This window comes from Sparus aurata, chromosome 13, assembly GCF_900880675.1.
Source record: "Sparus aurata chromosome 13, fSpaAur1.1, whole genome shotgun sequence".
In the NCBI taxonomy this organism is placed as follows: Eukaryota; Metazoa; Chordata; class Actinopteri; order Spariformes; family Sparidae; genus Sparus; species Sparus aurata.
Window position 1 is genome coordinate 28084113 of NC_044199.1, and position 16646 is coordinate 28100758.

At 46.8% G+C, this 16646-nt stretch overlaps 1 protein-coding gene and 11 non-coding genes across 12 annotated transcripts; 2 read left to right on the top strand and 10 right to left on the bottom strand.

Annotated features, from left to right (window-relative positions):
- Positions 1-89: 89 nt before the first annotated feature.
- Positions 90-171, bottom strand: trnas-gcu (transfer RNA serine (anticodon GCU)). Its single transcript has one exon. It is a non-coding gene; the product is annotated as a tRNA-Ser (tRNA).
- Positions 172-278: 107 nt separating this feature from the next.
- trnaa-agc (transfer RNA alanine (anticodon AGC)) lies at positions 279-351 on the top strand. Its single transcript has one exon. It is a non-coding gene; the product is annotated as a tRNA-Ala (tRNA).
- A 397-nt stretch (positions 352-748) lies between these two features.
- Positions 749-837, bottom strand: trnay-gua (transfer RNA tyrosine (anticodon GUA)). Its single transcript is given in 2 exon segments — positions 749-784; positions 801-837. It is a non-coding gene; the product is annotated as a tRNA-Tyr (tRNA).
- A 374-nt stretch (positions 838-1211) lies between these two features.
- trnas-gcu (transfer RNA serine (anticodon GCU)) lies at positions 1212-1293 on the bottom strand. Its single transcript has one exon. It is a non-coding gene; the product is annotated as a tRNA-Ser (tRNA).
- Positions 1294-3598: 2305 nt separating this feature from the next.
- LOC115593827 (uncharacterized) lies at positions 3599-10295 on the bottom strand. Its single transcript, XM_030437511.1, has 8 exons — positions 9557-10295; positions 7986-8517; positions 7569-7896; positions 6523-7243; positions 6089-6295; positions 5564-5937; positions 4974-5479; positions 3599-4533 (listed from the first exon to the last, which is right to left on the bottom strand). The coding sequence occupies exons 1-8, from the start codon at positions 10293-10295 to the stop codon at positions 3879-3881; spliced, it is 4062 nt and encodes a 1353-aa protein (XP_030293371.1). The 3' UTR covers positions 3599-3878.
- Positions 10296-12483: 2188 nt separating this feature from the next.
- On the bottom strand, positions 12484-12572 carry trnay-gua (transfer RNA tyrosine (anticodon GUA)). Its single transcript is given in 2 exon segments — positions 12484-12519; positions 12536-12572. It is a non-coding gene; the product is annotated as a tRNA-Tyr (tRNA).
- A 374-nt stretch (positions 12573-12946) lies between these two features.
- On the bottom strand, positions 12947-13028 carry trnas-gcu (transfer RNA serine (anticodon GCU)). The gene has a single exon. It is a non-coding gene; the product is annotated as a tRNA-Ser (tRNA).
- A 576-nt stretch (positions 13029-13604) lies between these two features.
- trnay-gua (transfer RNA tyrosine (anticodon GUA)) lies at positions 13605-13693 on the bottom strand. The gene is given in 2 exon segments: positions 13605-13640; positions 13657-13693. It is a non-coding gene; the product is annotated as a tRNA-Tyr (tRNA).
- Positions 13694-14078: 385 nt separating this feature from the next.
- On the bottom strand, positions 14079-14160 carry trnas-gcu (transfer RNA serine (anticodon GCU)). Its single transcript has one exon. It is a non-coding gene; the product is annotated as a tRNA-Ser (tRNA).
- A 107-nt stretch (positions 14161-14267) lies between these two features.
- Positions 14268-14340, top strand: trnaa-agc (transfer RNA alanine (anticodon AGC)). The gene has a single exon. It is a non-coding gene; the product is annotated as a tRNA-Ala (tRNA).
- A 397-nt stretch (positions 14341-14737) lies between these two features.
- Positions 14738-14826, bottom strand: trnay-gua (transfer RNA tyrosine (anticodon GUA)). The gene is given in 2 exon segments: positions 14738-14773; positions 14790-14826. It is a non-coding gene; the product is annotated as a tRNA-Tyr (tRNA).
- A 375-nt stretch (positions 14827-15201) lies between these two features.
- trnas-gcu (transfer RNA serine (anticodon GCU)) lies at positions 15202-15283 on the bottom strand. The gene has a single exon. It is a non-coding gene; the product is annotated as a tRNA-Ser (tRNA).
- Positions 15284-16646: the final 1363 nt, after the last annotated feature.

The window sequence follows — 16646 nt, forward strand, 5'->3', positions numbered from 1 at the left end:
AAGCCAGATGAGAAACACCGTTTGAATGCCACTTAAGGTGTGGTAGTTTGCTGACATGTGAAGACGGCAGATTAAAGATTGCTCAAGTGCGACGAGGATGGGATTCGAACCCACGCGTGCAGAGCACAATGGATTAGCAGTCCATCGCCTTAAACACTCGGCCACCGCGTCTTTGAGCGGAGGGCTCCTTCGTGTGAGCACGCGGTGTGTGACCATAAACAGCCAAGACAGTTGGACCCAACTCAGGTATGATTGCAGTGCCTTGCAGGAGGCTGCAAGGGGAATTAGCTCAAATGGTAGAGCGCTCGCTTAGCATGCGAGAGGTAGCGGGATCGATGCCCGCATTCTCCAGATGACTTTAGTTTCCTCTCTTCTGTTGCAAAGGTAATGAGTGAAAAACCGTGAGATACTCGACATTAGTCGATGGACATGCTTAACATGCTGTGAATCAAGTCAGGTGGTGTTGTTAGTGGTTTGGCTCACTGCATGACCTTCACAACCTCTCTATGGCGTGGACCTTAGTTAAGGTGTGGTAGTTCGCTGACACGTGAAGCTGGCGGATCAAAGATAAAGTACCTCAAGGGCCCCCCGTATACTCGCCAACGCTGACGTCGGTCACTCAGTTTACCGCCGGATGTGGACAAGCTACGTACTCGCGCCCGATAAAATCTAGTAACCAAATCCACAGCCGTCAGATCAGTTGCTTTCCGATTGGCAAAAATCTACACAGAGGCCAAGGAAAAGATTCTCCTTCGAGCCGGATTTGAACCAGAGACCTAAGGATATCTGCCACTAATCACCTACAGTCCTCCGCTCTACCAACTGAGCTATCGAAGGAAGCACTCACAGAGAACTCCATGGACTGTCACATGGCAACGAGTGTGTTCGTTTAAGCACCTGCTGTCCTAAAACTGGGAGGTTCGTGAAGATTGTCGTCGGCCACTACGTTCACCGGCGGACGTGGGACGGCTTTGACTTTTTTTCCCAAACAAATCAAGCAACGAAACAGGCGGCTCTGAAAAAGATGGCCTTCAAGTCTTTCTATTCTGAACAGACGAGGACGACAGGCAGGGCCCTCTAGGCGGACATGCCTGAACGAAGGGCGCAGCGAGCATCTGCTTAAAGCCAGATGAGAAACACCGTTTGAATGCCACTTAAGGTGTGGTAGTTTGCTGACATGTGAAGACGGCAGATTAAAGATTGCTCAAGTGCGACGAGGATGGGATTCGAACCCACGCGTGCAGAGCACAATGGATTAGCAGTCCATCGCCTTAAACACTCGGCCACCGCGTCTTTGAGCGGAGGGCTCCTTCGTGTGAGCACGCGGTGTGTGACCATAAACAGCCAATACAGTTGGACCCAACTCAGGTCTGATTGCAGTGCCTTGCAGGAGGCTGCAAGGGGAATTAGCTCAAATGGTAGAGCGCTCGCTGCGCAAAGGCAGGAGCCCAATGTTTACGCTCCCTCACGCAAAGGAAAAGACACGCGAAAAGCACGGGGAAATTATTGAATAGTGAAATATTATAGACAGTGTCCCCTGTATCTCTATAGAGATATTTCTGGCGTAATTTAACCGAGTCAGCGAGCCGTCCACCTCGCCGTGAGCTGGAGTCGAACCCACCTCTCTCGGCTTGGCTCAGATGTTTGGCCGCAGCCTGATGACGCGATGGCTTCCCCGGTGACGTAGTTCGCCAGCCCAACGGGATTCCCACTTGAGTGTACCGCAGACTGACGATTCAGCTTTGACTTATTAACGGATTTAACTTCTTGTCTAAAAATAACTGGAGGATGAAACGTTGGCCGGCAAATCTTTCTTGGTCACTAAATACAAGAATAGGCAAAAATAGCTTCCTCTGAATTTGAACACGATACTTTAGCAATACATAAAAAAGCAAAAGAAATTAATTTCGCCCTTGCTTACGTTTTCAGAATAAACATTCTTAAAAGCAAAACTCACCAATTGGAAAAAATATTCAACTAGTGGTTCAGATTCTTCGGAGCAGGTTGCAAAAACTAAGCAAAGCACGGAATCAAATGTTGAAATATAACAGAGTTACGCCGCGTTAAAAAGTACAGAGGCAAAAAGAAAAACGAAGGAAAAACACGAGCGTAAAAAAAAAGGAGTAAGAGAGACAGAGACACCCATGTATGCGCCTTTTAAGGTTTAGGAAAGGGCGGATCCGAGGAGCGGCTTGGCCAGGAGTCTTTTCACTTCTGTTAGTATAGAAATGTTTATTGGTCTCTTTTACGATCCTTGATTTCACGGCGACATGAGAAAGTCAGATGCTGGTGGTTATCTTTTACACATGGCTCTTGTCCGCTTGACAAGAAATTGGGTCAATATTTAGTCCACAGATAGGCTTTTGTTTGTAAGCCACAGTTTATAATATAACAGGTGCTCTTGTCATGAGGTTGAGAGGAGAGAGAGAATGGGGGAAAGGAAGCAGACCCTTGTGATAAAAGACAAAAGGGTTGGGGGGGGGGGAGTTCACGCAGACCATCAGCCAGGGCAGACACATGTACAGAGTCGGGATAGATAGCTTCTTCTGGCCAATCCATGAAAATATGTTTTGGTATCTCTTTGATGGTGTCCTCAGAGTTATCACACAACCAACCTCAGTGACGGCACGTCATGTAAGAATAGACAAAGAAATATATCCCTCCTATATCCCTCTCTGCACAGAGATGCATTTATTTATAGGAACAGCATAGGCTAGTGAGCACCATACATATGTCTTCTACAAATCCCGACCACGTTGGCAAAGTTTGGATTAAAACAAATGCTGCAGGTCTGCAGTGCACTGTCCAGGGTGCTGAACCGGGCCGGATTGGAAGGTTCGGCGGACTAGATATTTAAATTATGCAAATCAGCGGGTGACACCAAACAGCGTCTGCCCAAGCAAGTCAGAGCTTTTCTTTCTCTCACACAGTGACGGAGAGACGCAGCCGCATCTGAGAGGACGATCGCGCGTGTGTGCGCAATTGCGCAAAGCGTGTGTGCGCAATTGCGCATAGCGTGTGTTGCCCCTTCTCCACTACACAAATCACGGTACCAGATGTTTTCCTGAGGTATTACTCCCGATTTAGAATCCATAGCAATTTGATGTTACTGTATTGATTAATACTTATTAATTTGTATTTATTATGAAGACCATTGCTTTGGCTATAAGATATACCCCTCAGTGATTAGTAATGTTTATTTCTGTTTCTATCAATATAATGATAACATTAAAATGTGCTACTATGGGACAATATAGACAGTTTTTTTAATGATGGACACACTGAGTCATAAATGTTGGTACAATAAGATTTAATGATCACAAGATCTAAAACAAGTAAATATTGAAATAGAAACACACACACACACACACACACACACACACACACACACAATATATATATAACTATACATGTTATCTCACAAAAGAGGGTGCATCCCTCACATTTTTAAAAAAACTTTTATGAAATCTTTTCAGGGGACAACACCATAGAAATGAAAAAAACTCTAGACACAGCCATTAATGTCTAAACAGTTGGCAACAAAAGTGAGTACACCTCACAGTGAACATGTCTAAATTGTGCCCCTCTCTCTCTCTCTCTCTCTCTCTCAGGTGGATGTTAGACACCTTGCTCTCCTCCACCTTCTGCTGCAGGATGCTTCACAGGTGCTCCACTGGGTCTAGGTCTGGAGAGTCACAATCACCTTCACCTTCAGCTTCCTCAGCAAGGCAGTTGTCATCTTGGAGGTGTGTTTGGGGTCGTCATCGTGCCCTGCAGCCCGGTTTCCAAAGGGGTGGGGTGGTGGTTATGCTACACTCACTACACTAATGTCTACACTCAAACACACAATATATACACTATATACACAAGTTCACAAACTATTTTTGTGCTCTCTGTTCCTTCAGCCACTCCTCCAGAGATTTCCCCTGTGAGGCCTGTGGACAAAAGGTGGCCCTGCCATGACGGCTATGGCCAAAGTCCTTTGTTTTTGGCTGTCCACACTTGCCACACGTGTTGTATGCCACTCCTCTGACATAACTCCTCTTGGGCACTCCACTCTCCTCCTCAAGGGCCCGCCGTCGTCTGTTCCTCGCTGTGAAGCGAGACACAGGAGCACCCAGTGCAGGACCAAGTGGAGCCGGGCCTGCACTTGGTGTTGAGACACCAGGAGCTGCCAGCACCAGTGACAGCGTGTTGTCAGGGTTCAGGACCAAGTTCCCTAAATGAGCTGACATGGGCTGTGCAGTGCCTGTTGAGGTGGGAGTGGGTGCAGTGCCTGGTGCTGTGGGGGTGGGTGCAATAGGTCGCTCCCTGGTTGCAGCAGCGGGCCGTCTGCCTGGCCGCAGGACAGGAGCCTGTCCCTCCAGATTAGGAGGGAGAACAAACTGTTGCTGCGGGCCAGATGTTGGAGGAAAGAGCTCCAGTTTCACCTTCGGGGCCGGAAGCTGGTCGGGTGCCACGGGAATCCGGTGAGTTGAAGCCATTCCCTGGGAGAGGACACTCATCTCCTGCGTCTTCTGCCTCCGTTGAAACCTGAGAGAAGATCATTTGTGTTAGATCAGTGGTTCTTAAATGAGGGTACTAGTCAGTCCTTCCAGAAAAACAGAGTTTTTTTGTGATTGTTGCGGGGAAAAATCCTTGATTATGCGGCACGTTTTCTGGAAAAATGCGATGAAATTGCGGGAACTTGCAAAAACTGCGGGAACGTGCAAAAATTGCAACTTGTAATAACTGCGGTTTGATGCACAAGAGAAAAGTGCACAAAAGTGATTGAAATCAGCAATTTATGCGGCGAAAGTGCAGCGTATTTGAAAAAATGCGGCCCCCGGATAAATATGCGGACTTTGGCTGATTATGCATTGAATTATGCGATTGCATAATCGCGTTTTTCTGGAGGGACTGACTAGTACCCTGGGTATTTGAAGGCTTGCCAGGGGGTACATGAGTGCTGCCAAATAATGTGCATGACCTACCATTGAATAAGTGTCTTCTGATTTAGCTCAAAGAGCTGGAGTGTGGTCTCCGCCATAAGCCTTGGAGTGTTGAGCACCAGCTCCCGGATGTGGTGGTAGTTGTCAAGGATTTTTGACCATCTGGGGGTGGAGACTCCAGACTTCTTGGTGGGCGACTTGTACAAACTGCACAGCTTGGTGCATATGGCCTCAACCAAGCGGCTGGTGCTGGGCCACTGTGCTGGACCCCCAGGATGTCCTATCAAGCAGCGCTTGACACTCTCCACACCCGGTGTGACTCCAGACCGCTTCGGAGCCTTAAAGCGGCCACTTGTCAGGCGCACCTGATGGCGAGGCTGGTAGTTGACACGCTGCTTGTCAACCTCAGGGAGAGCTGTCCACAGCTGGACGATCTGGGTCACCTGCAGGTCAGTGAAGTAGGAAGCTTCACGGAGATCCACCAGGTAAACAGCGAGATCCTGGACCTTGTCCCACCCAGCGATCCCATCTGGTCCAATCACTGCTCCCTAATAAATTAAATGATTAATAGTAATATATGTGAAATAAAATGTCATTGAGATTGGATTGAAATAGTTATTACAGTGTCTTACCTGAGCCTCGTCAGACATACTGCTGGATGGCACATCAGCAGGTGATGCAGGGGCCTGAGGAGGAGAGGGCGGAGGTGGAGAAGGCGGATGTGAAGAAGGCGGAGGAGAAGAAGGCTGAGGTGGAGACGGCGGAGGAGGAGAGGCCTGAGGACTCGTTAACGATGAGGGCCTGCTCTGCAGAGTACGGGAGGGGTCATCCTCATACAGTACGGGAACTGTGATGTCCTCCATGCTCTCTTCCACAAAGCCCTCATCTTGGAAGTCCTCATCATTGACTTCCTCCACCAGCCTGTCCTCCTCCTCTGGGTTCTGGAGCACTGGAGTCAGTACCTTGCCGGTCTGGCTGTACAAGTACTCCATTCCCAGCAATTCACCTAGGGAAAAAAAAAAAAAAAACAGAAAAAAGGAAAGTATTATTAATATTTCATCCAATACATTAAAGGTTACATTGATCAACATAGTGTTATTAAAGAAAAAATTAATTAAGGTGTTCTTTTTCTAGTTGAATGGGGGATAATTTCTTACCTGTGTACGCTCCAGGGGTGCGATAGCGCTCATCCCAGCATCTCCCTAGCACCTTTTGGCTGAGCTGGTCCACCGCCTCTCTAAGAGCACTGCCGTAGGAGCGGATTGAAGGTGCTCCCTTTACGGCGTCCTCCATCCGGTCATCATTCCAGCGCATCAGCCCTTCCAGAAGATACGCCTGGAAATGCGCATCACTGGCACTGGTTCCTGAAGGTGATATACACAAAGAGGCATGTCACATTTGTAAAAGATATTTACTACACATAATATGATATGAAGTATCTATAAAACAAAGCCAGACATATTGAGAAAAAAAGAGGTATAAAACTAGAAATGCATATGTATGCAATACCTGGAATAAATCTGTTCAGGTGGAGGTGAAAGGACTCCAGGGAGGTGGAGCCACGGGCACACCTGTAGCAGCAAAGCTCCACGTCGCCTTTCTTCAAGGTGCCCTGTCTTGATGTAGAGCTGGAAGTCTTTTGGGTCTTGGATACAGCCAAGGTGTTTCTGCTGCTCCTTCCATATCTGCTGGATCCGTTCGTGGTCCAGCAGAGGAACGCCCAGAGTGTCCTTCCCACTCGCGCTGTCAAACAGACTGATCAGTGACCCGATCAGTCTGTTGGTCTCCTCCACCCCTCTGGTCCTTCTCCTGCAGTGCAGTGCCAACTCCCTCCGGGTGATGTGAGTGGTCACCGCCTCCTCTGAGATGTGGCCAACACTTCTTGCTGCCAGCTCACCTTCCTTGGCACGGCGAAGAGCAGCAACATCTTCTGGATCCCACTCGAAAATGCATGTGGACAGGCGTGCCATGAAGATGCCATACAGGGGGTGAGCCTCAGTGGTGACGCCTGCAGCAAAACGGCGCATGAAATGCCAGATGTCAAGGCGCACATGAAGCTCATCCCACCCTGCAAACATGGCCTTCACCCGACAAGGGCCATGCTGACTGCAGCAGTCTCTGTCCACATAGATCACCCTGGGTGGCGCCTCACCCGCCTCCCTGTACCGCTTCACCAGGCCAGCTGCCATGGTGTCAAGTGCTTGTCCCTCACCAGCTGTCAGAACCGAGACAAGGACTTGACCGTACTCGTTTCCAACATTGGTGCACCAGGCAGCTGTACCTGCAGCAGCACCAGCGAGTTTCTTCGTGACCTATTCAGAAAAGATAAGGAGTTAAAAACTGTGTTCATTATTATGAAATGTCAGTGCAATATTTAAATCTCTGTTTCTCTGATGCTGCTACTATGCTCCCTGGTGGTGATGATGATGATGATATCTGAGATTTTGTTTTAGTATGCTGTATGTATTTCATTTTACTCTCATGTGGAAGTGTTTGTGCAGTGATTGTGTGTGTGTACTGCATTGCTTATAGTAGTTGCACAGTAGTTGTACTGGTGGTACAATAACATTAAAGACTTTCTCCATCAATTTATTATGTATGCACTCAAAATTCTGTATATAAACAGGGCTGTGATACCTTTTTGGTGGAGTCCATCTTGAGGACAGAGCCAAAGATGGAGGTGATTTTGGCCTTCACTTCATGCAGCCGGCTGAGAACATCCCTGGCATAAACTGCTAACAGCCACTTGGGCTTGGGAAGGGCAGGTAAGCAGGGAGGCTCAGCAAAGACAGAGGGGCGGACAACAGTGGACCTTGTGAATGGTTCACAAGCTGTCAGGTACTGCAGGACACGCTTCATCCATGCCTCGCTGTGTTGTTCCTGCAGCTTTTTGTACAGCTGGGTAACACTGTTGCCCATTGTCCTCTCCCTCATCATCCTCAGCACACGGATGCCACACGAGTATCTAATGAAAGGAAGGAGTGTAATGTAAAAAAAAAAATAAAACCCACAAATAAAAGCACCTAATAATGTTTGACATTAATTATGAATTACCTGTAAGTGAGCAAAGCTGGAAACTTGCTGCGGTGGCCCATATCCAGCTGGCCTAAGATGTCTTCAGACCAAGCAGGATACTTTTTGGAGCAGCGTTTGCACTCCAGGTACTCGGTGGCAAGGTCATACCACCCGTCGATGTCCAGCACCTTCCGCACTGTTCTGTAGATCCCTGCAGCTGTTAGTCTGTGCTTGTCGCAGGCTGGACGAACACAGACCAGAGGAAACAGCCACATCTTCTGGGGCATCCACAGGAACAACGGCCGACAGAAGAAGTGGTCAGGCGAGGCGGGAGGCTGGGTGTGAATGAGGACGGGCTGAGGAGGATACCACCAAAGCTTCAGCTGTGACACTAGCTCTGGCTTGCCGGTACGTGGGTTGGCCTTGAACAGAGTGTGCCGTATCCACTCCTGCTGGTAAGATGGAAGCTGATCCTTCCAGTGACTGGGAAGCTCAGCTGGCGGTTGGTGAAGGAGAGCTGCTGGTGGAGGAGGATCAGCACAGGCCTCACGAGGCACCTTGGCTGCAAGAGCTAATGAAGGAGAAATTAATTAGGTTGAATGTTGGATTTGATAGTAATATGCCATAAATGCAACTCAAAAAGTGCCACAGTGCAGAAATACTACAGAAAGAGACTGAATAAATAGTACAATGTTAATAATACTAGTGTTAAAATACAATGTCAATAATACTGTTGATAAAATACTACAATGTTAAAATTAATAGTAGATAGTGTAGTACATTAAGTAATATTAAGAAGCAAAGAACCCAGTGTAAGCACATGGAAAATTATGCAAAATGAATTCATAAGTATTAATGATGCCCACAGATATGAAACATGCACACAGACACGGTAACAACTACTATTGTAATGATTAGAACAATGACTGTCCACCATCCCAGCGGTTCAGAGGGAGCTAAGGTGTGAATGAGAAGAGCATGCAGTGTAATTGTGAAAAAAAGGCATTAAAATTCAGGTGATTGATTTAGAGCCCATGGGTGAGTGGAGTTAAGCAAAAAATACAGAAAAAAAACAGCGACACCTTTGTGCATCTTTAAGGTTTGCATCCTGGTTGATGTGGTTTTACGCTGTATTGGGAATAAAAATATATTTAAGACGTAGAAATGTTCCACAAAATAATATTCTTAGTGTTGTCGCTAAACATTCACATCATATTTGCATTTGTGTCAGATGCCACACCTGTATTTAGCTGTGCCTCACATTGCACTGCAGCAGATACCATTTCCTCATCATCAATCTCGGCAGAGTCTGTAGAGGAAATGTAGAAAGTATCAGGCCTACTGTTAACAATACACAGAGACAAATGTCTGTAAGATGTTGCATAATTACCAGAAGGAAAAAGTTGCCGGGGTTTTGAAGGTCGGGGTGAGGTCAGCTGCGGTGCTGGAGCTGGAAAAAAGTGGACAAGTTTGTATAATCTGTTAAAATGGTACGAGCTATACATGTAGGACTGCTGTAAGGGAAATTCAGAATTCACACTCCTACTCACAGAGTTTAGCTGGTGACAATAACTTTTTCACCAGCTGTGAAGGAGACAGATTTTTCCCACGCGCCAGCAGAGATTTCACAGTGGCGGGCTTCCATGCGCTACTTTGGAATCCTGCTGGGGGTGCAGAGGAAGTGGAGGGTGCAGGAGGAGGTACAGCGGAAGTGGAGGCTGAAGATGGGAGGGTGGAGGCTGCAGTGCGTCTCTTCAAGACATATGTCTTGAAAATGGCCATGTTGGTGTTGGGCCGGGCATCAGCAGTCTTCAGGTAATTGATGAGGGCCTGGGCCTTCTGGCTCTGGTCCTCATAAACTTCCTTCATGGAGCGACCCTTAAAATCTCCAAACTCCACCATCAAACAGCCCTGGTCTCCAGTGTCCTTCGCTCTCCTCTGCATCTCCTGCTTACGGCTAAACTTCTCCAGTTCCACCGTCATCTCTCTGATCTGAGAGGTATACTCCTTGAACAGCTGTTTGTTCTCAGACAGGGGGGTTGGCTGCATGGTTTCCTTGGAAATGCTGTGCAGTAAATACACTGCCAATCCAAGACTGTTCTCCAGGAGCCATCTGAACCTCTGGCCCTGGAACATGCCAAACTGCAGCTGGCAGTGAGCCAGTACCAGAAGCCTGTTAGCTGGGTCTCCACCATAGCCAGTGACGAATGCAATGGCCTCTGCCAGCACCTCCTCTTTGGGTTTGGCCCTTCCAGGACCCGGTGTTGGTGGCGGTCTTTTGCCTCCTCCGAGGGCGCCATCAGCAGTCTGGTCGAACTGGCTGACTGGCGACGAAAAATTGGGTTGCATACATTATCTGAATGAAAAAAAGAAAAGACTGTTAGCTCTAGTTATCTGAAAGAATCCTGCATATGGGTTCAAAGATGAGGCGCAACATTTTAGTGTCCCCAACGTTGATAAATCACATAAATTATACACTAATAAAACTATGTATATGTCCATATAAAATTATATATAGATATATAGATATTATATATATATATATATATTATAGAGATATATATATAATATATCATATACATATATATATATATACATATACATACATATATACATAATAATCTATATAGTATATATACGTTCATACGGACGGGAATACAGTTTACGTTCATTCATATGGACGGGAATACAGTATGCATACATTATCTGAATGAAAAAAGAAGAAAGACTGTTAGCTCTAGTTATCTGAAAGATACCTGCATATGGGTCAAAGATGAGGCGCAACATTTTAGTGTCCCCAACTTGATAAATCACATAAAATTATACACTATAAAACTATGTATAGTCCATATAACATTATATATATATAAGATATATAGATATATATATATATATAATAGATATATATATACTAGATATATATATATACATATACATATATATATATATATATATATATATATATATATACATATACATACATATATATATATATATATATTATATATATATATATATATAATGTTATATGGACATATACATAGCCTACATACATATAGTTTATCGTTCATACGGACAGGAATAACGTTTATCGTTCATTCATATGGACGGGAATACAGTCTATCGTTCATTCAAATGGACAGGAATACAGTTTATTGTTCATACGGACGGGAATACAGTTATCGTTCATTCATATGGACGGGAATACAGTTTATCGTTCATTCATTGGACGGGAATACAGTTTATCGTTCATTCATATGGACAGGAATACAGTTTATTGTTCATACGGACGGGAATACAGTTATCGTTCATTCATATGGACGGGAATACAGTTTATCGTTCATTCATATGGGCGGGAATACAGTTTATCGTTCATTCATATGGGCGGTAATACAGTTTATTGTCCATATGGGCGTAAGGTACAGTCAGTATTGACATATGTTACGTTCCGTTCCGTTTTCTTTCCGCTTATCCGTGAGGGTCGCGGGGATGTTGACGCTCTTTTCCCCCTAAGAGGTTGCGGGGCTTACTGGGGTCAATAGGCGAAGGCGAGGGTACACCCTGGATGAGTCGCCAGCTCATCGCAGGACCCTTTACTTTAGTATTATTAAATCATTGCTCTTAACTCGCCTGTGCCTACAACCGACTCAGTTAATTGCTGTGATTATGGTGACTACCTGTCCCGTTTTCGGCCGTGTTGTACCGCTAGCTAACGTTATTTCATTTGATTTTACATTTTATGCTAACTTTAGCGACACGACACCTTTTTCTCTTGATTTGATTTTACACTTTATAATAACTATAGCGACATCTTCTTCTATTTAGTTACTGTTGAAAACCTTAAAAATGTACGTTCGTTTAATGACAGAGTAATACACTACTTAACAAAGCACAGACGGACTGTCAGAGAGAGAACGATCCCGAAAGCGGCGGGCCTAAATTGAAGCCGGCAGCGGGAGGAACGTGATTGGTCAAATGTAAGCCCACCGGGAGGAACGTGATTGGTCAAATGTAAGCACACAGGACGAACGTGATTGGCTGATGTGGGCTTACTTTGGCTTACTTTGGCGGAGAAGGCAGGATGCAGCAAGCGCATGCGAGAGGTAGCGGGATCGATGCCCGCATTCTCCAGATGACTTTAGTTTCCTCTCTTCTGTTGCAAAGGTAATGAGTGAAAAACCGTGAGATACTCGACATTAGTCGATGGACATGCTGGACATGCTTAACATGCTGTGAATCAAGTCAGGTGGTGTTGTTAGTGGTTTGGCTCACTGCATGACCTTCACAACCTCTCTATGGCGTGGACCTTAGTTAAGGTGTGGTAGTTCGCTGACACGTGAAGCTGGCGGATCAAAGATAAAGTACCTCAAGGGCCCCCCGTATACTCGCCAACGCTGACGTCGGTCACTCAGTTTACCGCCGGATGTGGACAAGCTACGTACTCGCGCCCGATAAAATCTAGTAACCAAATCCACAGCCGTCAGATCAGTTGCTTTCTGATTGGCAAAAATCTACACAGAGGCCAAGGAAAAGATCCTCCTTCGAGCCGGATTTGAACCAGCGACCTAAGGATAACTGCCACTAATCACCTACAGTCCTCCGCTCTACCAACTGAGCTATCGAAGGAAGCGGTCACAGAGAACTCCATGGACTGTCACATGGCAACGAGTGTGTTCGTTTAAGCACCTGCTGTCCTAAAACTGGGAGGTTCGTGAAGATTGTCGTCGGCCACTACGTTCACCGGCAGACGTGGGACGGCTTTGACTTTTTTTCCCAAACAAATCAAGCAACGAAACAGGCGGCACTGAAAAAGATGGCCTTCAAGTCTTTCTATTCTGAACAGACGAGGACGACAGGCAGGGCCCTCTAGGCGGACATGCCTGAACGAAGGGCGCAGCGAGCATCTGCTTAAAGCCAGATGAGAAACACCGTTTGAATGCCACTTAAGGTGTGGTAGTTTGCTGACATGTGAAGACGGCAGATTAAAGATTGCTCAAGTGCGACGAGGATGGGATTCGAACCCACGCGTGCAGAGCACAATGGATTAGCAGTCCATCGCCTTAACCACTCGGCCACCTCGTCTTTGAGCGGAGGGCTCCTTCGTGTGAGCACGCGGTGTGTGACCATAAACAGCCAAGACAGTTGGACCCAACTCAGGTCTGATTGCAGTGCCTTGCAGGAGGCTGCAAGGGGAATTAGCTCAAATGGTAGAGCGCTCGCTTTAGCATGCGAGAGGTAGCGGGATCGATGCCCGCATTCTCCAGATGACTTTAGTTTCCTCTCTTCTGTGCAAAGGTAATGAGTGAAAAACCGTGAGATACTTGACATTAGTCGATGGACATGCTTAACATGCTGTGAATCAAGTCAGGTGGTGTTGTTAGTGGTTTGGCTCACTGCATGACCTTCACAACCTCTCTATGGCGTGGACCTTAGTTAAGGTGTGGTAGTTCGCTGACACGTGAAGCTGGCGGATCAAGATAAAGTACCTCAAGGGCCCCCCGTATACTCGCCAACGCTGACGTCGGTCACTCAGTTTACCGCCGGATGTGGACAAGCTACGTACTCGCGCCCGATAAAATCTAGTAACCAAATCCACAGCCGTCAGATCAGTTGCTTTCCGATTGGCAAAAATCTACACAGAGGCCAAGGAAAAGATCCTCCTTCGAGCCGGATTTGAACCAGCGACCTAAGGATAACTGCCACTAATCACCTACAGTCCTCCGCTCTACCAACTGAGCTATCGAAGGAAGCACTCACAGAGGAATCACAGAGAACTCCATGGACTGTCACATGGCAACGAGTGTGTTCGTTTAAGCACCTGCTGTCCTAAAACTGGGAGGTTCGTGAAGATTGTCGTCGGCCACTACGTTCACCGGCGGACGTGGGACGGCTTTGACTTTTTTTCCCAAACAAATCAAGCAACGAAACAGGCGGCTCTGAAAAAGATGGCCTTCAAGTCTTTCTATTCTGAACAGACGAGGACGACAGGCAGGGCCCTCTAGGCGGACATGCCTGAACGAAGGGCGCAGCGAGCATCTGCTTAAAGCCAGATGAGAAACACCGTTTGAATGCCACTTAAGGTGTGGTAGTTTGCTGACATGTGAAGACGGCAGATTAAAGATTGCTCAAGTGCGACGAGGATGGGATTCGAACCCACGCGTGCAGAGCACAATGGATTAGCAGTCCATCGCCTTAACCACTCGGCCACCTCGTCTTTGAGCGGAGGGCTCCTTCGTGTGAGCACGCGGTGTGTGACCATAAACAGCCAAGACAGTTGGACCCAACTCAGGTCTGATTGCAGTGCCTTGCAGGAGGCTGCAAGGGGAATTAGCTCAAATGGTAGAGCGCTCGCTTAGCATGCGAGAGGTAGCGGGATCGATGCCCGCATTCTCCAGATGACTTTAGTTTCCTCTCTTCTGTTGCAAAGGTAATGAGTGAAAAACCGTGAGATACTCGACATTAGTCGATGGACATGCTTAACATGCTGTGAATCAAGTCAGGTGGTGTTGTTAGTGGTTTGGCTCACTGCATGACCTTCACAACCTCTCTATGGCGTGGACCTTAGTTAAGGTGTGGTAGTTCGCTGACACGTGAAGCTGGCGGATCAAAGATAAAGTACCTCAAGGGCCCCCCGTATACTCGCCAACGCTGACGTCGGTCACTCAGTTTACCGCCGGATGTGGACAAGCTACGTACTCGCGCCCGATAAAATCTAGTAACCAAATCCACAGCCGTCAGATCAGTTGCTTTCCGATTGGCAAAAATCTACACAGAGGCCAAGGAAAAGATCCTCCTTCGAGCCGGATTTGAACCAGCGACCTAAGGATAACTGCCACTAATCACCTACAGTCCTCCGCTCTACCAACTGAGCTATCGAAGGAAGCGCTCACAGAGAACTCCATGGACTGTCACATGGCAACGAGTGTGTTCGTTTAAGCACCTGCTGTCCTAAAACTGGGAGGTTCGTGAAGATTGTCGTCGGCCACTACGTTCACCGGCGGACGTGGGACGGCTTTGACTTTTTTTCCCAAACAAATCAAGCAACGAAACAGGCGGCTCTGAAAAAGATGGCCTTCAAGTCTTTCTATTCTGAACAGACGAGGACGACAGGCAGGGCCCTCTAGGCGGACATGCCTGAACGAAGGGCGCAGCGAGCATCTGCTTAAAGCCAGATGAAGAAACACCGTTTGAATGCCACTTAAGGTGTGGTAGTTTGCTGACATGTGAAGACGGCAGATTAAAGATTGCTCAAGTGCGACGAGGATGGGATTCGAACCCACGCGTGCAGAGCACAATGGATTAGCAGTCCATCGCCTTAACCACTCGGCCACCTCGTCTTTGAGCGGAGGGCTCCTTCGTGTGAGCACGCCGTGTGTGACCATAAACAGCCAAGACAGTTGGACCCAACTCAGGTCTGATTGCAGTGCCTTGCAGGAGGCTGCAAGGGGAATTAGCTCAAATGGTAGAGCGCTCGCTGCGCAAAGGCAGGAGCCCAATGTTTACGCTCCCTCACGCAAAGGAAAAGACACGCGAAAAGCACGGGGAAATTATTGAATAGTGAAATATTATAGACAGTGTCCCCTGTATCTCTATAGAGATATTTCTGGCGTAATTTAACCGAGTCAGCGAGCCGTCCACCTCGCCGTGAGCTGGAGTCGAACCCACCTCTCTCGGCTTGGCTCAGATGTTTGGCCGCAGCCTGATGACGCGATGGCTTCCCCGGTGACGTAGTTCGCCAGCCCAACGGGATTCCCATTTGAGTGTACCGCAGACTGACGATTCAGCTTTGACTTATTAACGGATTTAACTTCTTGTCTAAAAATAACTGGAGGATGAAACGTTGGCCGGCAAATCTTTCTTGGTCACTAAATACAAGAATAGGCAAAAATAGCTTCCTCTGAATTTGAACACGATACTTTAGCAATACATAAAAAAGCAAAAGAAATTAATTTCGCCCTTGCTTACGTTTTCAGAATAAACATTCTTAAAAGCAAAACTCACCAATTGGAAAAAATATTCAACTAGTGGTTCAGATTCTTCGGAGCAGGTTGCAAAAACTAAGCAAAGCACGGAATCAAATGTTGAAAAATAACAGAGTTACGCCGCGTTAAAAAGTACAGAGGCAAAAAGAAAAACGAAGGAAAAACACGAGCGTAAAAAAAAAGGAGTAAGAGAGACAGAGACACCCATGTATGCGCCTTTTAAGGTTTAGGAAAGGGCGGATCCGAGGAGCGGCTTGGCCAGGAGTCTTTTCACTTCTGTTAGTATAGAAATGTTTATTGGTCTCTTTTACGATCCTTGATTTCACGGCGACATGAGAAAGTCAGATGCTGGTGGTTATCTTTTACACATGGCTCTTGTCCGCTTGACAAGAAATTGGGTCAATATTTAGTCCACAGATAGGCTTTTGTTTGTAAGCCACAGTTTATAATATAACAGGTGCTCTTGTCATGAGGTTGAGAGGAGAGAGAGAATGGGGGAAAGGAAGCAGACCCTTGTGATAAAAGACAAAAGGGTTGGGGGGGGGGGAGTTCACGCAGACCATCAGCCAGGGCAGACACATGTACAGAGTCGGGATAGATAGCTTCTTCTGGCCAATCCATGAAAATATGTTTTGGTATCTCTTGATGGTGTCCTCAGAGTTATCACACAACCAACCTCAGTGACGGCACGTCATGTAAGAATAGACAAAGAAATATA

What these genes read in the sequence shown, in the direction of transcription:
- LOC115593827 (XM_030437511.1), bottom strand. Translation starts at nt 10,295, where the DNA reads ATGCAACCCAATTTTTCGTCGCCAGTCAGCCAGTTCGACCAGACTGCT. An exon ending in GCACCTTGAAGAAAGGCGAC is followed by an intron (nt 6,296 to 6,522) that starts GTGGAGCTTTGC and finishes TATCACCTTCAG; the next exon opens with GAACCAGTGCCAGTGATGCG. An exon ending in GTATGTCTGACGAGGCTCAG is followed by an intron (nt 5,480 to 5,563) that starts GTAAGACACTGT and finishes TTAATTTATTAG; the next exon opens with GGAGCAGTGATTGGACCAGA.